Source organism: Elephas maximus, chromosome 3, assembly GCF_024166365.1.
Source record: "Elephas maximus indicus isolate mEleMax1 chromosome 3, mEleMax1 primary haplotype, whole genome shotgun sequence".
Taxonomy (NCBI): Eukaryota; Metazoa; Chordata; class Mammalia; order Proboscidea; family Elephantidae; genus Elephas; species Elephas maximus.
The window spans coordinates 182,735,623-182,759,542 of record NC_064821.1 but is presented as its reverse complement, the minus strand read 5'-3'; the positions used below and the strand labels follow the sequence as shown (position 1 = coordinate 182,759,542).

General features: G+C 38.1%; 1 protein-coding gene across 4 annotated transcripts in view; it reads left to right on the top strand.

Annotated features, from left to right (window-relative positions):
* The window catches only part of SLC35A3 (solute carrier family 35 member A3), a 76,488-nt gene that overhangs the window by 37,309 nt on the left and 15,259 nt on the right, over window positions 1-23,920 (top strand). For 3 of the 4 annotated variants that reach the window (XM_049880272.1, XM_049880271.1, XM_049880274.1), the window contains exons 3-6: window positions 5,772-5,926; window positions 6,008-6,130; window positions 12,333-12,504; window positions 20,537-20,655. In XM_049880272.1, the coding sequence (XP_049736229.1) occupies window positions 5,772-5,926; window positions 6,008-6,130; window positions 12,333-12,504; window positions 20,537-20,655 (569 nt within the window). The remainder of the gene's footprint in view (window positions 1-5,771; window positions 5,927-6,007; window positions 6,131-12,332; window positions 12,505-20,536; window positions 20,656-23,920) is intronic. The other variant, XM_049880273.1, reaches the window with a different exon arrangement.

Genomic DNA, 23,920 nt, shown 5'->3' with positions numbered 1-23,920 from the left:
CTCATAGTGGCCAGTGTGGCTGGAGCATATTGATCTGGGAAGAGAATAAAATGGGGAGAGATTGAATTGGTATTCAGAAAATAGATGATGTAGGATGGCTTTGTAGGCCACGAATTTCCTTGTAAAAGCAAAAGGAAATAATTGAGTTTAAACTATGATGTTTTGCACACTAAAAGGTTAGCCTGGCAGCTGTATTGACAGTGGTGGAGGTATACAAGAATAGGTGCAGGGAGTCAAGTTAGGAAGCTGTTGTGCTAGTCTAGGCAAGATAATGGTTGCTTAGATGGTGGCACAATGGTTAAAAGCTACAGCTGCTAACCAAATGGTCAGCAGTTCGAACTCACCAGCTGCTCCTTGGAAACCCTGTGGGGCCATTCTACTCTGTCCTGTAGGGTCGCTATGAGTCAGAATTGACTTGATGGCAAGGGATTTTAGACTAAGATGGTAGTAATGCCTGTGGAGTTAGAGACCATACCAGTTTCCACGGAGTCAGCTCTGACTCCTGAAGACCTTATGCGTATCGGAGTAAAACCATGCTCCATAGGGTCTTCAGTGGCTGATTTTTTGGAAGTAGATTGCCAGGCCTTTCTTCTGAGATGCCTCTGGTTAAGCTCAAATTGCCAGTCTTTAACAGTTGAGCACATTAACCATTTGTACCACTCAGGGACTCCAGAGTTAGAGGAGAAGGTATTTATGGGAGTTACAGCTGACGTGACTTGCTGATAAATTGGATGTGGGAACATCAGGGAAAGAAGGAACCCAGTTTGAGGGGTAACATCTAGGTGTTTAGATTTAAGTAACTCGGCAAATGAGTGCTACAATATGCAGAAGACAGTTTTGGGGGAAATTAAGGTTTCTCTTTGGGTCGTGTAAAATTTCAAATACCTATAAGGCCTTCAAATTGTGATGCCAAATAGTGGAGTATATGAATGTGGAGCTCGATGATTGTCAGCTTATAGGTTGCTTTAAAGCCAAGGATTGGATGAGATAACCTGGTATATGTAACCTAAGAAAAGTGCTAAAGACTAAGCTCTGTAGCATTCCCAACATTTACAGGTCAAATTGAAAAGGAGGAATTAACAAAAGAAGATTATGACAGAGTTGCAAGCAAGATCAAAAGAAAACCAGGACAATGTAAATAGGGAAGCTGAGAAAGTAGTGTTTTTGCTGTTGAGATCAAAATGAATAGAAGTATCCACTGCATTTAGCAATATGAGGCCAGAGACATCTTTGAGTAATTGCATTGAGGGGGGAGTTAAAACCAACTTTCACTGTACCAAAGCATCAATATACACACCATACACACACACAAAAAATTCCAGGTGAGTTAAAGATCGAAATTTAAAAAGCAAAACCCTAAGACTGTGGAACAGTAAATTATTTCAAACACGATACAAATCACAAATAAACTATAAAGGAAATCATTTTGGGTACATTAAAATGGAAAACTTCTGTATATCAAACTGAGTGAAAAAACAAGCCACAGACTGAAAGAAGATATTTACATTACATAACCACCAATTATTAATATCTGGAATGTACAAAGAACTTCTACAACTCAATAAAAAGATAAGCAATCTAATAGAAAAAGGGGTAGAGGATATAAATAGGCAATTCAACGAAGAGGAAACCCAAACGGCCAGTAAATATATAAAAAGATGCTAAACCTCACTACCCGTCAGGGAAATAAAATTAAAACCACGAGACACAATTTCACTATTCTCAGACTGGCAAAAATAAAAAGTCTAGTAATGCCAGGAATTGGCAGGAATGTGGAACAAGACCTCCGCAAACTGCTGATATGAAAAATATGTGATAGCACATTAAATTTTTTAATTAAAAATTAAGCTAATATTTTAGTTTTTTTTCCTGCTAAAACTAAGAAAAAATCTTTTGTTAACTTACTGTTACTGAAAAAAATTTCTGACTATTATTTACAGGTGAGAAAAGGATAACTATCAGGTAGCAATCTTTAACATTTCTTTTCATTTCAAAGAAGTTTTCATAATCAAAGGTTTTGTGGTTTATGGAGAGAAAATTGTTCAAAGTGTCATTGACGATGAAGCAGTAGCGTTCCGTAGAATCTCTCCTTTCCTGGGGTTTATGTATCTCTTAAATTCTTTGGACATTTTTTGTGACTGTTACTCAAACTCCATTTCCAACCCCTTTTTCCTTTTCCCGTCGCTAATGTGAAAGATATGAAGAAGGACTGGATTTCTCAGCTCCCTTGCAGCTAGGGGTACCTATGCAGCACAATCTTTGTCATTGAGAGAAAAGTAGATCCCTGCAGGGCATGCTACTTCCACTTCCTTCTTGCTGCCTTAAAAAAGAACCAGAAGCGCAGCAGTCATTTGGTGACCTTGTTGCGATAAACATGTAGACAAGAAATGAAAAACATGAAGATAAAAGCCAGTATATACTAAGGATGGCAAAGTGAAAAGAGAGAGAGAGATCCTGGATCCATAATGGCATCACTGAACTGCTGGACCTGACTCATGCTATGTGAAACAAATCCCCATGGGTTTAAGACAGTGTTAGTTGGGTTTTCTCTTGTTTGCAGCCAAACCTACTCCCTAACTGATGTGTCTTCTTTTCATGATTAAAGTCTTCACAATTGTTAGTTGGCAGGGATGGCTGATGATAAAACGGAATGCACAAAATACAAAATTTTATCATATTGCTACAATAAAATAAGACTGCTTAGCTGACAAATTACAAGCACACCTCAGAGATATTGCGGGTTCGGTGCCAGACCACTGCAATAAAGTGAGTCACATGAATTTTTTGATTTCCCAATGCATATAAAGGTTATGTTTATACTATACTGTAGTCTATTAAGTGTGCAGTAGCATAATGTCTGAAAAAAAATGTACATACCTCTCATGGATTGAATTGTGTCCCCCCAACAAAATATGTGTCAACTTGATTGGGCCATGATTCCCAGTATTGTGTGGTTGCCCTCCATTTTGTGATTGTAATTTTATGTTAAAGAGAATTAGGATGGGAATTGTAACACCCTATCTAAGGTCACTTCCCTGATCCAACATAAAGGGATTATCCCTGTGGTGTGGCCTGCACCACCTTTTATCTTAAAAGAGATAAAGGGAAGCCAGCAGATAGGGGGGACCTCACACCACCAAGGAAGAAGCACTGGGAGCAGAGCACGTACTTTGGACCCAGGGTTCCTGTGCAGAGAGGCTCCTAGTCCAGCAGAAGATTGATGACAAGGACCTTCCTCCAGAGCCGAGAGAGAAAGCCTTCCCCTGGAGCTGATGCCCTGAATTTGAACTTGTAGCCTCCAAGACTGTGAGAGAATAAATTTCTCCTTGTTAAAGCCATCCACTCTTATTTTTGTTATAGCAGCAATAGATAACCAAGAAAATACCTTAATTAAAAAATACTTTATTGCTAAAGAATGCTAACCATCACCTGCGCCTTCATGAAGTCATAATCGTTTTTGCTGGTGGAGGGTCTTGCCTCAGTGTTGATGGCTGCGGACCTACCAGGGAGCTGGTTGCTGAAGGTTGGGGTGGCTGTGGCAATTTCTTAAGACAACCTTGACGTTTGCTGTGTCGATTGACTCTTCCTTTCATGAAAGATTTCTCTAGCACACAATGCTGTTTGATAGCATTTTACCCAAAGTAGAGCTGCTTTCAAAATTGGAGTCAGTCCTGTCAAAGCCTGCCACTGCTTTGTCAATTAAGCTTATGTAATATTCTAAATCCTCTGTTGTCATTCAACCATGTTCATAGCATCTTTACCAGGAGTAGATTCCATCTCAAGAAACTTTCTTTGCTCATCCATAAAGAAGCAACTCCTCATTCATTAAAGTTTTATCATGAGATTGCACTAATTCAGTCACATCTTCAGGCTCCAGTTCTAATTCTAGTTCTCTTGCTGTTTTCACCACATTTGCAATTATTTCCTCCACTGAAGTCTTGAACCCCTCCAAGTCATCCATGAGGGTTGGAATCAACTTTTTCCAAACTCCTGTTAATGTTGATATTTTGACCTCCTCCTGTGAAATGTTCTTAATGGCATCTAAAATGCTGACTCCTTTCCAGAAGGTTTTTGATTTCCTTTGCCCAGATCCATCAGAGGAGTCACCGTCTATGGCAGCTATAGCCTTCCAAAATGTATTTCTTAAATAATAAACTTGAAAATCAAACTTAATCCTTGATCCATGGGCTGCAGAATGGATGTGGTGTTCACAGGCATGAGAGCAACATTAATCTCCTTGTACATCTCCATCAGAGCTCTTGGGTGACCAGGTGCATTGTCAATGAGCAGTAATATTTTGAATGGGGAATCTTTTTTTCTGAGCAGTAGGTCTCAACAGTGGGCTTAAATTATTCAGTAAACCATGTTGTAAACAGATGCACTGTCATCCAGGCTTTGGTGTTCTATTTACAGAGCACAGGCAGAGTAGATTTAGCATAAATCTTAAGGGCCCCAGGATTTTTGCAATGGTAAATGAGCATTGACTTCAACTTAAAGTCACCAGCTGCATTAGCCCCTAACAGGAGAGTCAGCCTGTCCTTTGAAGCCTTGAAGCCAGGTATTGACTTTTGCTCTCCAGCTATGGAAGTCTTAAATGGCATCTTCTTCCGGTATGAGGCTGTTTTGTGTACATTGAAAGTCTGTTGTTTAACCTAGCCACCTTCATCAGTCATCTCAGCTAGATCTTCTGGATGACTTGATTCAGCTCCTACATCAGCACTTCCTGCTTTACCTCGCACTTTTATGTTGTGGAGACGGCTTCTTTCTTTAAACCTCTCGAACCAACCTCTGCTAGCTTCCAACTTACCTTTTGCAGCTTCCTCACCTCTCTTAGCCTTCGTAGAATTGAAGAGAGTTAGGGCCTTGCTCTGGATTAGGCTTTGGCTTAGGGGAATGTTGTGACTGGTTTGATCTTCTATCCAGGCCACTAAAACTTTCTCCATATAAGCAATAAGGCTGTTCTGCTTTTTTATCATTCATGTGTTTACTAGAGTAGCCTTCCTCACTAAGCTTAATCATTTCTTAATTTTTCATTTAAAGTGAGAGATGTATGACTCTCCCTTTCGCTTTGAACGCTTAGAGGCCATCGTAGGGTTATTAATTGGCCTAATTTCAGTATTGTTATGTCTTAGGGAACAGGGAGTCCTGAGGAGAGGGACAGAGATGAGGAACAGCTGGTCGGTGGAGCAGTCAGAACACACACAACATTTATTGATGAAGTTTGCCGTTTTATATGGGTGCAGTTCGTGGTGCTCCAAAACAGTTACAAAAGTAGCATCAAAGATCATTGATGACAGATGGCCATAACAGATATAATAATGATGAAAAAGTTGAAATGTTGTGTGACAGAGAGATGAAGCGAGCACATGCTGCTGGAAAAATGGCGCTGATAAACTTGCTTGATGCAGCGTTGCCACAAACCTTCAATTTGTAAAAACACAATATCTGCAAAGTGCAGTTAAGTGAAGCACGATAAAACGAGGTATGCCTATAGTATGTTGGACTTTTGGTTATCATAAATATAGGGGTGTGTATATGATTAATTTGGTTATTTATCAAAATGAAAGAATATAAGTATAATGTCCTTTTTAATGTTACTTTATAATATTTAATATTTGAAATTAGCATCATAAAAATATATTTCAAACCTAGAAATATCTTAGCCTGTAGCCAAATTTCCTTTTTTTACAGATGAGAATGCTGAGACTTTGAGGGTATATAACTTATTCAGAGTTAATGACTGATTTTTCCATTTTGTATGTTTTGTCTAGAATATAGCCCAAGAGCGCTGAATCGAGTACTACATGATGAAATTCTTAATAAACCTATGGAAACACTTAAACTTGCTATTCCATCAGGAATATATACTCTTCAGAATAATTTACTCTACGTGGCACTGTCAAATCTAGATGCAGCTACTTATCAGGTACTTCAAATATATTTCTAATAGTCCTTTAAAAAAACAAATGATAATAATATTAACTGTCTGCTTTTTTTTTTTTTCCAGGTCACATATCAGTTGAAAATTCTTACAACGGCATTATTTTCTGTGTCTATGCTTAGTAAAAAATTAGGTGTGTACCAGTGGCTCTCCCTAGTAATTTTGATGACAGGAGTTGCTTTTGTACAGGTAACTATTCAAGATACGTATAGCTTTCATTTTTATCACAGTTTCAAAACCTTATTGATTGTGAATGCAGGATATGATACTATTATTTGTTGAAGCAAATAAATGCTTGTTCTTCACAATTGACAGATAATTTCAGACATCTTCCTTTGTGCAAGATATTATATATATTGGGCACTGTAAGTGGTACAAAGAAATGGATTAAAAGCCAAAACATTTGATATAAAGAATTGAACAATTTAGTTAGGAAAACGTGACACTGCCTGTAAAACAAAGCGGATTTTTACTGTATGTCTGGAATATTTGAGATTATTAACCACTCCCTTCTTATTGTCTATCAGCTTCCCTGATACCATTCTTTCCTGGTTCTTCTCATAGCTTTCAAGAGATTCCTTATCGCTTTCCTTAATGGAGTCTTCTTCCCTGATACTCCCCTTAGACATTGAGTTTTCCAAGGTAGATAATGGGACTGCTCGTATGCTTGTTACTTCTCTTGATTCGAGGCCTTATCTTTTGAGATTCCATTCATTCTGGAGGTTTTTATTAACACCTACATGCCAATGATTCCTCAGACTGTGTTATTAGCACTGATTATTGCTGTACTTTCAGATTTTGCATATGTAAAAGCCTGCTGGCGTTTTTGCTTGGCTGTTCAATAGGCCTTATAAACAGCATATCTAAAATTAAACTTTATCTCCTCTCCACCAAACCTGTTCTTGTTTCTATTTTTTCCAATCATTATTTACTCAGCCTGGGAGCTGTCTTAGATTTCTATCAGTTTATCTAATCAATCACTAAGGCGTTTCCGTTTCTGCTTTCTAATACTTTTGATTCTCTCCTTGCCTGGTTCTCTGTATTGTCACTTCCGTAGTTCACCTTCCTTATTTCTCACTTGATCTTTTGCCTCCAACTAGTTTTTTTACTCATCTTACCTATCCCCCAAAATTCAGCCTCTACTTAGTCACCACTGTGGTCTATCTAAAAGCAAATCCTCTTGTCACTTTCCTGCCATCCAGAGGGCCCCTGTTACTTTCCCCTGAGTGTGGCATACATATCTTGAATAAATATTTTTAATAGCTATTTATTTTAATGGGCAATACAAAAATATGACTGATATATCAAGACCTATATTTTGATAGATATTGCTTAAGACAAGCCAATAAATTAGGCATTAAGTTTTTAAACATGAGTTGGTTTAAATTAAAATATCAAGTTATTAATAGTTCAGGTGAGACATGAATTTGGCAAAAATGACGAAGATGATAAGAAAATAACTGAGGTTTTTACCCTAGAGTATAAAGCCCAGAATAGTAAGCATGATTCACTGGACCTTCCATAATGCACCCACAGCTCCAAACTCATTTCTTCTACTCCACACTCACACTCTGAACTCCTGAACTGCTTGCTGAGGCTACTTTATGCATCCATACATTTTATTCATTTTCCTTTTTCTATCTAGGATGACTTCTGCCCCCTTTCTCTACCCCTCCTCCTAACCTCCCTTTGCCTGGCTAACTCCTACTCATTCTTAACGACTCAGTTGAGGCATCACCTCTACCAGGGGATCTACCTAACATCCCAAAATGAGTATTTACTCTTACTTCTCTTCTACCATAGTACCTGTACAGATATTTTCCATAGTACTCACATTAGAGTTAGATGCTTGTTTATATTTCCGTATTTACCACTATAACCAGATTTTAAGTTCCTAGAAGGCAGCATCTGTGTTCACTGCTCCTTCCATTTCTAGCGCCTAGCCCAGTGCCTGCAATATAACAATGCACCATAAACATTTGTTGAACTAAACTGAACTAATGGCATGATTTTAAGCATAGTTAAAGATTAGGAAAAACACATGACATTTCTTTCTGCATGATTAGTTGTCAACTGGTTTTATATACTGTAGGTTGTACTATCAAATGAAAAAAAACCCAAATCCATTGCCACTGGGCCAATTTCAACTCATAGCGATCCTATAGGACAGAGTAGAACTGCCTCATATGGTTTCCAAGGAATGGCTGGTGGATGCTAACTGCTTGGTTGCTAACTTTTTGGTTAGCTTCGGGAAAAAAGATCACTTCTGGGAAGGCTTCAGGGAGGAGGTTGAATTTGAATTAGTTTTTGAAAGATACTAGTTGTAATGAAATCTGCATGTTGACTACCTGTCATATGCCAGGCACTCTGCTCAGTCCTTAAATAGTATTGTATCATGTAACAGATAACCATTTAAGACTAGATATTCTGCCCAATTTACAGAAGCAGACACTGCAGCTCAGAGAGGTTAAGTAAATTGCTTAGGACCTCATGTCTAGTACTAGTGGCAGAGCCAGAATTAGAACTCCTTAAAACATTTTATGTTCCACCTCCCAGTATGGTGAGTAGTGTCTGGGGTCTTAAAAGCTTATGAGCAGCCATGTAAGACACAGCAATTTGTCCGAATTCATCTGGAACAAAAGAGAAAGAAGGAAGCCCCAAGAGTGAGAGAAGGAACCAGACTACAGGACTAATTGTCTCCATGAAGCACTGCCTCCTCTACATTGAGAGCAGAAGAACTTGATGATGCCTGACTACCACTGCCGAATGTTTTGATCAGGGACACAGTAAATGGGTCCTGATAGAAGGGGAGAAAAATGTGAAACAGGATTTTAAATTCTTGAAGAATCAGACTTAACTGGACCTGTTGAGGCTGGAGGAGTCTCTGAGACTATGGCCCTGAGTCACTCTTCAGACCTTGAATTGAAACTATCCTCTGTTGTCACCTTTAAACTAAGTAACAGTTTAGTTCAAAAAGAAGATTATCATCCCTGAGTATTGCATTCTTTTAAAAAATTATATAAGACCAAATGAACAATAGCTATTTTAAAGCATAGACGAGAGTACTGGGGAGCAGGGAGTTTATGAGAATGAAACAACTAGAACAGAAATAATGAGAATGTTGACACAATATGAAGATGTAACCAATGTCACTGATCATTATGTCTAGAAACTGTTGAATATGAGTGTGTTTTGATGTGTATATTTTCACCAGAAATTAAATATTTGAAGGAAAAAAAAAAAAAAACTTCGGCTCCAAAGTTTTATGCTTTTTCCAATATTCTGTGTTTTATAGTAAGCCTGAAGCATCAGAAAAAGGGGCTGATGTTAAAAAACAAACAAATGTGGATAAGCACAAGACACATCAAGGAATGGTAATTAACTTATTTGATTGGAATAAAGGATTGACAAAAGAAAAGTAAAAATGAAATTATAAAATACAAATTGGTTACCAAGTTATATGTGGCCTTCAGTACTGAGCTAGGAGGTTAGACTGTAAGGCTTCATGGGAGATTTAGAAGGGAGAGAAGCATATCAGAGACATTATGTAGGAGTGCTGGGCAGGCTGGTGGGGAAAAAGACTGGAGGAATGGAGAGCAGTTAGAAAGCATGATAGAGACATAAATCGGCCAGTTAGACTAGAATATTCCAGAGCAGTGATGTAAAAGTTGTTATAAAGGAAGAATCACTATGACTTCGAGTCTAATAAATATAGGGAAGAGAGATCAAGGAGATTAAAAAGGCCTAGGTTTGAATGGTGGCATTTTAAATAGAAATAAAGGCATCAAAAGGTATATATGTTTTGGAGAGGGATGAGTAAATTTTAATCACATTGGTTTTAGGGAGTTAAGCTTCTGGACAGCAGGCTGTTGAAATCGTGGATTTGAGCTCAGGAGAGATGTCACTGCTTCTGTCAGCTTCCGTCAGGCAACGAGGTTGGTATAGACCATAATGCAGTAGAGCTGTGCTGTCCAGTATTATAGTCACAAGTCACATGTGGCTATTTAAATTTAAATTAATTAAAAGTAGATAAAAAATTTCAGGTCCTCATTCACAGTAGCCACATTTCAAATGCTCAGTAACCACATGTGGGTAGTTACTACCATATTGGACAGCACAAATATAGAACATTTCCATCATCACAGAAAGTCTATCGAGCAACACAGATAAAAAGATTGGAGAGCCGAGGACTAAGGAAAAGTGCAGGTGGCTTCAAGAGGCAAGGAATAAGTAGATAATGTCAGTGTGTAGGAGTCCTGGTGGTGCAGTGGATAAAGTGCTCAGCTGTTAACCAAAAGGTTGGTGATTTCGAACCCCTAGCCACTCCACAGGAAAAAGATGTGACAGTTTGCTTCCATAAGGATTTACAGCCTTGGAAACCCTATGGGGCAGTTCTGCCCTATCCTACAGGGTTGCTGAGTCAGAATTAACTTGACAGCAGTGAGTTTGGTGTGCTGCAGTGAAGGCAAGCAGAATGGAGAATGAACAATTGTGTTACTGAAAGCTACTTTACACATTGATTGAGAAGTCTTCGATAGCCATGAAAACTAGTTTCAGGAAGAAAAGTGTTTAAGAAGTCCAGCTAGTAGAAGATCAAGCAGAGGAGTGAGGGAGTAGGTATAAAAGAAAATTTAACAGTAGTTATAGGATATTAATTCATTAGATTAAGGGTCAGTGACATCCAAGTAGAAGAAGCCCTGGTGGTACAGTGGTTAAAGTGCTCAGCTGTACACCGAAATGTTGGTGGCTTAACCCACCAGCCACTCTGCGGGAGAAGGATGTGGCAGTCCGCTTCTGTAATGATTTACACCCTTGGAAAAATGTAGAACAAAATTCTAACTCACAAAAAAACAAAACAAAAACAAAAACCAGACTTAACTGGTCTGACAGAGATTGGAGTAACCCCAAGAGAAGGGGCCCCGGACACCCTTCTAGCTCGGTAATGAAGTCACTCCTTAGGTTCACCCTTCAACCAAAGTTTAGATAGGCCCATAAAATAAAATGAGATTAAATGGGCACACTACCCCAGGGGCAAGGACAAGAAGGCAGGAGGGGACAGGAGACCTGGTAATGGGGAACCCGAGGTCAAGAAGGGGAGAGTGTTGACATGTTGTGAGGTTCGCAACCCATGTCACCAAGCAGTATGTGTACTAATTGTTTAATGAGAAACTAGTTTGTTCTGTAAACCTTCATCTAAAGCACAATTAAAAAAAATAAAAGATATACAGCCTTGGAAACCCTACAGGGCAGTTCTGCTCTGTCCTGTGGGGTCACTATGAGTCAGATTTGACACAACAGCAATGGGTTTAACATCTAAGTCATAGGGTGTGATGCTAGATTGTGGTACCTGGTACAGTGGCCTTGGAGTCCCTTCTGTTAAAAATAATAAGCCAAATAGTAATATAAAAATTGATTAAAGTTTATTTAATATACGAGTTTCAAATTGAGACAATATTTCTGACTAAATTCCAAAAAAGAACAACCCCTCACAGATTTTTCTACCCCAGCTTATCACTAGTAATTATACATTGCCACAGAAACGGGGCCAGAATAGTATTTACACAATAACTTGTGGACATGCAGTATTCTGTAACAATTCAAATAATTAACTGATTGACCTTAAAACATAGCTTCTAGTCTGACCTTTGGAATTGCTTTTGTCAAAACTGACTGCATGCAGATAAAAAAAAAAAAAGTTCTTTAAAACAGCACAGTGCCCAAGGCAAGTGTTTTTTTTAATTAAGCTTAGATTGTTGTTTCACTTAAAGATGGCTTTTAGGGAACCACTTTCAGCTCAGAAGGATTACCTCACAGTAACAGTTTCCTCAGGGAAATAGTTGAGGTGGGTCATTTAAACTGCTGTGGCTCCAGAAAGTCTAGATTCCATGAAAATTAAAAATTCTGTCCACACTTTCAACACATACTTTTCCTAGTATATCCAAAGTTTTCCTTCATTTTCTGATGGTCTGTCTTTCCTTGACAATGTTTGAGGTTCACTTTTCACCAACTTGCCTTTATTATTTTTTTCCCCTGCTTTTGCTAAGGCAGCAGAAGGAATATAAGATTCTTATTCTTTCATCTACTTCTATTTAAAATGGTGCCTCTTAATTAAGTTTTAGAGAACTATCTCAAAGTAATGGATTAGTCTCTATAGAGGTAAAGTATAAAATATTATCTCTTGGTATTTTTTTTTAATTATAAGCTGTAATTTATTATCATTGTGGGGGGAAAAATCACGATTCTAAGGTTTTCTTTCAAAAGCTCTTCTCTGCAATTCTTAAGAATGATATTGCTTGAGATTTTATCTTAAGGTCTAAGAGTGGGCTCTAAATATGCATGTTGTAAAATATTAAAAGAATTAAACTTCAATTTTGTTTTTCTTTTTGTTCAGTGGCCTTCAGATTCTCAAGAACTTAATTCTAAGGAGCTTTCGGCTGGCTCTCAATTTGTAGGCCTCATGGCAGTTCTCATAGCATGTTTTTCAAGTGGCTTTGCTGGGGTTTACTTTGAGAAAATCTTAAAAGAGACAAAACAATCAGTGTGGATAAGAAACATTCAGCTTGGTAAGTTTTTCTATACATCTTTAAATAAGCCTCACAGAAAATATTCTATTGATCCAAATGTCTGGCAATTTTTTTTTTTGTCTTTAAAAAATTTGTTTTAAGTGGATGTCTTTATTCAAGAATACAGAATTTTAAGCCTATGATGTAAGGGTGATGACTGTTTCTGTCCTCACCATTTGGAGTCTTAGTAACTTTATCATTGGTTGCTACTTCTTTCTTAGAAGATGTTGCAAATTACTTATATATTATATCTATGAGAAACAGGATTAAGTAGAGGAAATTGAAATAATGTACCTTTGGCTTCTAACATCTTAATTGGCTTTTTTATTTCAAAATGTTTTGTTTTGGATCTTTAAAAAAATCCCTGAGTCACTTTCCTAATTGAAGGTAAAAGCTCGTTGCCATACAGTTGATTCCAACTGGTGGCAGTTAGTAGGCCAGTATTGGCAATACATGCAGGGAACACCAGCTGAAGGTAAGTAGTTTAAAAGAAAAAAAATCCCACATATTGAAGGACTGCCTTTATTTGAACAACGGGTTGAATAAAATGTTCAATTTATAGTAATGTGGCTGTTTTGGATTGAATTGTGTCCCCCCAAAATGAGTATTAACTTGGCTAGGCCATGATTCCCGGCATTGTGTGGTTGTCCACCACTTTGTGATCTGATGTGATTATCCTATGTGTTGTAAATTCTAACCTCTATGATGTTTATTGAGGCAGGATTAGAGGCAGTTATGCCAGTGAGGCAGGACTCAATCTACAGGATTAGGTTGTATTTTGAGTCAATCTCTTTTGAGATATAAAAGAGAGAATCAAGCAGGAAAGAGAGGGACCTCATTACCACTAAGCAAGAAAAGCCAGGAGCGGATCATGTCCTTTGGACCCAGGGTCCGTGCACTGAGAAGCTCCTAGACCAAAGGAGTATTGATGATAAGGACCTTCCTCCAGAGCTGAGAGAGAGAGAGAGAAAGCCATCCCCTGGAGCAGGTACCCTGAATTTGGACTTCTAGCCTCCTAAACTGTGAGAGAATAAATTTCTGTTTGTTAAAGTCATCCACTTGTGGTATTTCTGTTATAGCAGCACTAGATAACTAAGACCCAAACCAAAAATCAAACACGTTGTTGTTGAGTTGATTCTGACTCATAGCGACCCTATAGGACAGGGTAGAATTGCCCCATAGAGTTTCCAAGGAGCGCCTGGTGGATTTGAACTGCCGACCTTTTGGTTAGCAGCCATAGCTCTTAACCACTACACCACCAGGGTTTCCAATAACTAAGACAGTAACATGTAACTCTTCATACAAAGATTCTAACCCTTAATATGATTCTTGGCATATATTCATCCTGGAAGATGCTGCAAATCAACACAATCTATTTTAACGTCTGCCCTTGTGATGATGGGGCTCATTTTTGAAACCAGTTTTTTTTTCTGTCTACACCAATACCATGTCTCTTTATCAACAGTCATACAAGCCTCTTTAGGCCCTACTCAGTGAATTATATATGCCATAGCAAATACCAAGTAGTCCTTTTGTTATGTACTTTTTAGTGACATCGTTTACCTTTGTCAGGCTGTGTACATACACTTCACCCTCATTCTATGTTACCGTTCTCATCACCAGAGAACTGACTGTACTTTTAATGGCCTGTATTTAAGTCAAACCATCCCAAGCAAACCTTACAAAGCATCTTTCCAGCTATTTTCGAGTAATGTGATAATGAACAGAACGAATATTATATCACATAGAATTTATCTGTTTCTCTACAAAATTTGTAGAAATGTATTGAGTTTTTTTTTTTTTCTTAAGAACATGCAAAAGAAATATATTTGAAAACATTTTTTTTGTTGTGGTGAGATATCTATAAGGAGCCGTGGTCACACAATGGTTAAGTGCTCAGCTGTTAGCCAAAAGGTTGGCAGTTCAAACTTACCTAGTAGGTATGTGGGAGAAAGACCTGGTGATCTGCTCCTGTAAAGATTACAGCCTAGAAAACCCTATGGGGCAGTTTTACTCTGTCACACGGGGTTGCTATGAGTCGAAAACCAACTCAATGTCACCTAACAACAACATACATAATAAAACATTTGCCATTTCAACCATTTCTGTGTGTACAATTAAGTGAGTGAGATTTGTTTGCCATTTGTGCAACCATCACCACTATCTGGTTCCAAGTTTTTCATCACCCACAACAGATTCAGTGCCCCTTAATGAAAGAGATGCTTTTTCTTTTTTCTGATTGTTGTAAAATTATTGTCTTAGTTTCCTAGTGCTGCTATAACAGAAACACCACGAGTGGGTGGCTTTAAGGAACAGAAATTTATTTTCACACAGTTGAAGAGACTAGAAGTCCCAGTTCAGAGTGTGGTCTAGGGGGAGGTTCTTTCTTGTTTATTTCAGCTTCCTAATGTTGTGGTGTGCTGTTAAGACGATTCTGACTCATAGCGACCCTACAGGACAGAGCAGAACTGCCCCATAGGGTTTCCTAGGCTGTAATCTTTACAGGAGCAGGTTGTCATGTCTTATCTCCCACAGAGCCACTTCTAGTAGCTGCCAATCCTTGGGATTTCTGGGCTTGTAGATTCTTCTGCCTCTGTCATCATCAGATAGCCTCTGTCTTCCCCTTTTGTGCCACTTGGTTCTGTGTCTAGTCTGCTGTTTTTATACCTCAGACCAAAAAAACCCAAACCCGTTGCCGTTGAGTTGATTCTGACTCATAGTGACCCTATAGGACAGAGTAGAACTGCCCCGTGGGGTTTCCAAGGAGCAGCTGCTGAATTCGAACAGCCAACCTTTTGATTAGAAGCCAAGGTCTTAACTATTGTGCCACCAAGGCTCCTTTTATAACACAGAAGTAATTAAGTTTAGGGCACATCCTATACTGTTGTAGGCTCATTAACATAACAAAGAAAACCATATTCCCAAATGGATTGTTTCCACAGGTATAGGGATTAGGATTGCAACACATATTTGGTGGAACATAATTCAATCCATAACAAATATATATAACAACATTTGTGAATTCAACATTCTTCACGTTACAATTTAGTGACTCCAATTATATTAATCATGTTGTGCAACCATCACCGATATCCTTTGCCAGATTTTCCATCATGTAAACAGTAACTCAGTGCTTCTTAAGCTATATCTCACCTTCCTTCCTCCCTTCTGCCCCTGATAAACACTAATAAACTTTGGTTTCTCTAGATGGCAAGGCTCACAGACTTCAAAAGCATTAAGCAGTTTTATCTTGAATTTCATAAAGAGTGTGCCTATAGCATACTGGTGAAGAATGCTTGGTTTTATAGTTAAAAACTAAAAATATTTATTTATTTTTATTTATTTATTTTTTTTAGTTAGACTATGCAAATTCTGTTTTTGTCAGTTACTACTGTGTGACCTTAAGGAAGTTACCTAACCTTTCTCTGCTTTGCTTTCCTCATCTATAAAAGGTTCTTAATTACAGTACCTACCATATAGGTTGCTATGACGATTAAATGAGATAATACCTGTAAAGTGCTTAGCATAAAATGCATTCAGGAGGAAAAGTATATAGTAAGCATTAATAAATGTACACCATTTATATAAATGTTGTACAAGGTTTTAGAAATCTCAGAAAAGTAATAGATACTCCAGTTTGACTTGCATAAACTTGTTTAGTTTATTCTAAGTTAGTCATGGCAAGGCACACATATAAGAACCTCACAACATTCATTTAGAACCAGATAATCAGAATTAACAACTACAACGTTAGTTCAGTGTTAGAGTTCAAATCTTTAGACTTCAGGCTTTTACCTTTAATAAAAGGTTTCGGGAGCAAAGATTAATTAGGCTTTGAACTTGGCAAAGGTCCCTCGTAGCTAGGGTTCAAGGTCGGCAGCAGCAGACAGAATCTTAGTTCTGTCTCTGCCTTCTGTCAGTGAGTGAGCAGAAATTTAGGGTTTATGTGTGAATTTGCTACCTTGGGTCCACACGACAAGGGCATGTGATGTCAAAGAGTAGTAGTGTTATGTCTGCTCCAGAGTTAGAGAGTAGCCAAATGATGCATCTTCTCTTCAAGGCTGGAAATTAGGCGGGTTCTTTAGGGTTCTGTTTCAATGCTAGTTTACAAAGATGAAGCATGCTATGTCTTTTTTAACACAGCACATCAGGTCAAAGTGACCTTAAAGGTTATTTACATCCTTTACACACTTCACATGCTTCTATGTCTAAGTTCTGAAATTTTCTATATAATCTCCTTATGACTTACAGGTTACTAATGACTTATAGTTAATGTTATAGAGTCTTACAAAGGTATACATATTTCTAAATTCATATTACGAGGACTTATACATATGTATTTTGAAAGCATAATAGTGACTTATACCTTATGGGATTTGAGATCATTGTGGAAACATTTTTTTTTTTTTTTTTTTAGAAAGGAATATTCAGAGTTGTGTGAGTTGCCCAAAATTTTCTTGAACTGTAAGATAAAAAGGAATATCCATGAACTTATTCTTTAGTTTGACCTCATACTATATTACTCATGGGAAAAAAATGGTAAACTGATTCAATGTTTTGAAAAGAATACTTAAATAAGTTATGTTGTCGTTAGTTGCTGTCGAGTTGGCCCCGGCTCCTGGCAGCCGTATGTATAACAAAATGAAACATCGCCTGGTCCTGTGCCATCTTGATCATTGGTGTGTTTGAGTGCATTGTTGTGGCTATTATGTCAAACCATCTCATTGAATAGATGAATCAAAAATACAAGAACAGAAATTAAACCAATGTGATAGCATTTTTTTCAAACATCAAATTATCAGAGATTAGCAAATTGATAATATCCAGTGTTAGCTAGGAAGAAACAGGAACTCTTATCACATGTGGTTGGTAGGAGTACATAGATCGATATAACCTTATTGGATCTCAATTTCAGGATGCAATTAAATACATACAGGCTTTGATGCAAGAATTCTACATTTGGATCAGATTATATTCTACAGATATATTTATACAAGAACATGAAGATAGATGCCCAAGGTTATTCATTTTAGCATTGTTTACAGTGGTAAAGATTAGGAAACAACAATTTAGAGGACTGGTTAAATAAATTATCAGTATGGTTAAATCATGGACTCCAGAGCCACACTGTTGCTTTTAGTTGCCATTGAGTTGATTCTGACTCCACATGTGAACTCCATGTGTGCAGAGTAGAACTGCTCCACAGGGTTTTCAAGGCTGTCATCTTTCAGAAGATCGCTAGGCCAATCTTCCAGTGTACCTCTGGGTGGGTTTGAACTGCCAATCTTTTGACTAGTACACCACCAAGCACTTAACCATTTGTACCACCCAAGGAACACTGCCTCGGTTCAAATCATGAGTCCAGCACTGTCTCAGTTACCTAGTACTGCTATAACAGAAATACCACAAGTGAATGACTTTAACAAACAGAAATTTATTTTCTCACAGTTTTGTTTGTTGTTGTTAGGTGCCGTCGAGTCAGTTCCGACTCATAGCGACCCTATGTACTACCAAACGAAATACTGCCCAGTCCTGTGGCATCTTCATGGTCGTTGTTATGCTTGAGCCCATTGTTGCAGCCATGGTGTCAGTCCATTTTGTCAAGGGTCTTCACTGACCTTCACTGACTCTTCTTCACTGACTCTCTACTTTACTCTTACAGCTTAGCAGGCTAGAAGTCCAAATTCAGTGTGCCAGCTCTAGGGGAAGGCTTTATCTCTCTGCCAGCTCTAGGGGAAGGCTTTATCTCTCTGTCGGCTCTAGGGGAAGATCCTTGTCTTCTTTCAGCTTCTATTCCTTGGCGAAAGACCTCTTTAAAGGTCATTTTAAAGCGGTCTTTCTCAGTACTGTTGAAAAGCAAAGATGTCACCTTTAAGACTAAGGTGCACCTGACCCAAGCCATGGTATTTTCAGTCACATCATATGCATGTGAAAGCTGGACAATGAATAAGAAGACTGAAGAAGAATTGATGCCTTTGAATTGTGGTGTAGGTGAAGAATATTGAATATACCATGGACTGCCAAAAGAATGAACAAATCTGTCCTGGAAGTAGAATCAGAATGCTCCTTAGAAGCAAGGATGGTGATACTGCATCTTACATACTTTGGACATGTTGTCAGGAGCGATCAGTCCCTGGAGAAGGATATCATACTTGGTAAAGTATAGGGTCAGCAGAAAAGAGGAAGACCCTCAAGGAGATGGGTTGACACAGTGGGTGCAACAATGGGCTCAAGCATAACAACGATTGTAAGGACGGCGCAGGACTGGGCAGTGTTTCATTCTGTGGTACATAAGGTCACTTTGAGTCAGAGCTGACTCGACGGTACCTAACAACAACAACATTCCTTGACAGTCATGTTGCATGGCCTCTATCTTCCCCCCATCCCTCCTTGCTTGCTTGCTCAATCTGCTTTTTTATATCTCGGAAGATACTGATTTAAGAACCCCATACCAATACTGCCTCATTAACATAACAGAGAAAACCCATTCCCAAATGGGATTATAACTACAGTTATAGAACCAAACCAAACCTGTTGACATTGAGTCAATTCAGACTCATAGCGACCCTACAGGACAGAGTAGAACTGCCCCATAGAGTTTCCAAGGAGCGCCTGGCAAATTTGAACTGCCGACCCTTTGGTTATCAGCCATAGCACTTAACCACTACGCCACCAGGGTTTCCCCTATAGGTATAGGGGTTAAGATTTACAACACATATTTTTTGGGAACACAATTCAATCTATAACAATCATTTACCAGCAGTATGAGTTTGGGCAAGTCATTTAACCTCCTCAGTTTCTTCATCTATAAAATGGGCATAAAAGTACCTACCTCATGGGACTGTGTGACTTAACATATGTAAAGCACTTAGAAAAATTCCTAACACATGGTGTTATATAGGTATTTGATACTGTTATCATCCACACAAGGAAATATTATGCTGTTGGAAAGAATGCAGTAGATCCGTACATACCGATGTATATGTCTGTACCCTTCTGTGCTGTACATTTTTAAAATAATTTTCAAGTGTTACTTTTATAATTAAAAAAAAAAACCTAATATCCTCAGGAGTGTTTATAATTTTGAATTATGGTGGCATTATTTTTACATTTGAAATTAGACATTGTAAAATGATAGAGCTGGAATAAATGGAATTTTAGAAAGGACATTTCACATCTTTTTCAGTTCCTTTCCATTTTGGAATACTTTGATTATTTATGACTTTATAAAGAAAACTGCCCTTTATAAAGAAACTCTGTACTTTTTGTCTGGATATCTTACCAAGACTACCCATAAAAGGTGACCCCTGTACACATCCATTTCCTTATTGATTTCCTAGAAGTGCTCCTGGAAATCAGTTAAATCCAGTAATATGTGACTGACAGGCTCTGGGGTAGAGACAGGCTCTGGGGTAGAGACAGGCTCTGGGGTAGAGACAGGCTCCGGGGTAGAGACAGGCTCTGTGGTAGAGGTGAGTGATTCAGCAGTGAACAAGACGTAGCTCTTGCTCTCACTGAGCTGCTTTCCCTAACTCTGAGACGTCAGTAAGGACAGGTTCTAGTGCTGCCTATCATCAACTGCTTTTTAGCCCGGATTTTTTGGATATTACTCATTGTAATTTCAGAACTTAACGGGAAAAATGCTATATTATGTGCCTAAGTTTTATACCTTCATGTATGAATATATGAAAATCTAGACCTAGCATTGGGAAGACACAAGAATCAATGAAATATGCCAAAAGTGAGCTGTTTGCAAAGATTTGCAAACAAGGAATTTATATATTTTATTATTTTAGCATTCCAAATTTGGTAATCTCAGCTCTTTTTTATATTCTCATATGTTTCTTTTGCAGTCATAAGTATACTTTTGTTGTTAAGTTTATATAACTATCCAATAAAAATTAAGCAGTCAAATTTTATCATAAAGGAAAAGATAAATATAAAATGGGTTTTTTATTTGGAATATCAATGGAAAAATATCTTTTCAGATAAACTAAGTCACATATGACATAAACTTTATATATTTTTTTAGGTTTCTTTGGGAGTATATTTGGATTAATGGGTGTATACATTTATGATGGTGAATTGGTATCAAAGAATGGATTTTTTCAGGGATATAACCGACTGACCTGGATAGTTGTTGTTCTTCAGGTAAAGCATTTAAAGTCTTATATTTAATGCTAATAAACTTCACTTTATTATAGAGAATTGACGTAGCTACTGGTGAACTGATGTAAGGTAAAAATGTCCCTTCTGCTGTATTGTTCATTATATCTGAGTTTATTCAGAGAAGTTAAAATAGAACTAGTCTTAATGCCCAAATAAAAACTTATTTTGAAAAGGGATTGTGAATTAAAAAATTGTTAAATTTAACATAATGAAAATAGTTAACAAAATAAAATAATTGAGGTTAAAGACTAGAACCTTAGATTTTTCTACGAATCTTACTGTACAGGAAGTCTGTGGTCAGCTGTTGAAGGCTTAAGGAGTAGATACAGAGATTTAAATCTGTAACATTTCAAAGCCTCATAATGTGATTACATATTGGAATATTCCTGTCAAATTACTTCAGTTTATATATAACTTGAAATTGTCTGGGGGTGGACTGATGGAAAGTTCTGAGTAACTAATTTCATCTTTAAAAAAATACTTATTGAGTACTCTGGAGTATACAAAAATGAAGATACAAACCACTGCCCTCATAGAGCCTTCTTCCATTCGGGAGGTGTTTGCAAGTATAAGGAGCAAGGTCCTGGAAAGTGGGTGGCAAAGGATAGTTGTCTCTGGAATGCTGGAAGGACACATCTGTATTTAAGATAGCAGAGAGTGATGTTAATTGGCAAATGTTGTGTTATGTATATATTTTACAACAATAATTTAAAAAAAAGATGAGAATGAAACAAAGATAAGTAAAAATGTAGAGAAAATTTTAAATGGATATAGGGTAAGTCAGGGGAGTTTATGTATGAAGACTTTTATCCTAGCAAAGTAAGACAGGAAGCCATCTGTTGAGAGTAAGAGGCTAAAAGTTTGGGCAAATAAAAAGATCAGGTGGAGCTGGTTTGAGGGATCAGCTAGAGAGTAAGTAGATGACTGACATTGTTGCCAGGAAGTGTTGGGACCCGGAATGTAAACATCAAGATGTAGTGCTCTCGACTGGCAATAATTCATTACTTCCTCTAGCAAACTTCCATCCTAGGGAGAGGTGCAGTTGAAAATTGGCAAAGTGGGTAACCCATATTTGGGAGCTGGTAAGTAGGGTTTGGCAGAAAATAAAACTAGGTAGTAAAACCTCATTATTTAAGTAGCCACAGTTTGGTTTTTGAGAGGCATTAGTCATGAAGTTCTCTTTCTGCATTCTTAAAGAAAGGATAAAAAAGGATTCAATGTACTTTAGGAAGAGTAATCTGACAGCAATTAGAGGTGGACTAGAATGGGGAGAAAGCCAAGCTAGGAGGCTACTGAAAGGCTAAGGTGACTTGAATTATTTACTTTTTGCTCAAAAGTAAAAATACTTCACTATTCAGAGTGACTGCTGTTCCCACATTTGTCCCAACGCGTGATGTGTCATCACTACATTGGCTGAGGATAAATGTGTTCTTCATGTTATGATCAAGCTCCATTATAACAAACTGCTGACTGCTCTAGTGTTTGTCAAATACCTTTTAAAATAGAGAGCTACTGAACAAAACCTAGAAGTCTTTTGGTTATAAGAGATGTTTAATATTGTTAAAATAAAAATCATATTAAGCCAATAATAGAAACTGACTGAAATTTATTTAATATATGATTTGCAAATGGGGGTAACATTTTAACTACAACAAACAAACAAAAAAACGCGTTGCCATCGAGTCGATTCCGACTCACAGTGACCCGATAGGACAGAGTAGAACTGCTCCACACGGTTTCCAAGGAGCGCCTGGTGGATTCAAACTGCAGACCTTTTGGTTAGCAGCGGTAGCTCTTAACCACTACACCACCAGGGTTTGCAACATTTTAACTAGGGAGTCAAAAACGTACTGAAGATGAGAAAGCCTCCAGAGACTCTTATACCGCGTCGCATCAACACTGCCATGGAAAAAGGCCAGGGAACTGTGTTTACATAATAACAACTTACCCTAAAATACAGCTTTCAATCAGACAGTGGAGTTCCCGTTCCTCAAAACTGACTACACATAGATGATTCTTCAAAAGAGCCCAATGTCCAAGGCAAAATAGACTCCACTAAGCTGCTTTGAACAGAAGAAGGGGGTACTGCATGGTTTAAAGTCAGGAAAGGTATGTGTCAAGGTTATATCCTTTTCACCATGCCTATTCAATCTGTATGCTGAGCAAATAATCTGAGAAGATGGACTATGTGAAGTAGAACGGGGCATCAGGATTGGAGGAAGACTCATTAACAACCTGTATTATGCATATGACACAACCTTGCTTGCTGAAAGTGAAGAGGACTTGACGCACTTACTGATGAAGATCAAAGACCACAGCCTTCAGTATGGATTACACATCAACATAAAGAAAACAAAAATCCTCACAACTGGACCAATATGCAACATCATGATAAACAGAGAAAAGATTGAGGTTGCCAAGGATTTCATTTTACTTGGATCCACAGTCAACACCTATGGAAGCAGCAGTCAAGAAATCAAAAGACCCATTGCATTGGGCAAATTGTCTGCAAGAGTAAAGTGTTGAAAAGGGAAGATGTCACCTTGAGGACTAAGGTGGGCCTGACTCAAACCATGGTATTTTCAATCATATCATATGCATGCAAAAGCTGGACAATGGATAAGGAAGACCAGCGAAGAATTGATGCCTTTGAATTGTGGTGTTGGCAAAGAATATTGAATATACCGTGGACTGCCAAAAGAATGAACAAATCATCTTGGAAGTACAACCAGAATGCTCCTTGGAAGCAAGGATGGCGAGACTGCGTCTTACATACTTTGGTCGTGTTGTCAGGAGGGATCAGTCCCTGGAGGAGGACATCATGCTTAGCAAAGTACAGGGTCAGCGGAAAAGAGGAAGACCCTCAACAAGGTGGATTGACACAGTGGCTGCAACGATGGGCTCAAGCATAGCAACAATTGTGAGGATAGTGTAGGACCAGGCAGTGTTTCGTTCTGTTGTGTATAGAGTCGCTGTTGAGTTGGAAGCGACTCAATGGCACCAAACAGCAACAACAACACAAGCTGCTTTAGGCTACTGTTTGACTTAGAGGTGGCTTTAGGGAACTAGTTTCTTCAAGGCTTAAGTTTAAAAAGGACACGTAAGGGCACATGGACTGAGTGGGTCGCCCTGACTCCATTGACCCCTGAAACCTAGATTCCAAGAGAATTAAAACGGTTTCTCAATATAAATCACTTATTATAATGGGATTAAATTTATAGGACAAAAGCCTAAAATATCATTTAGT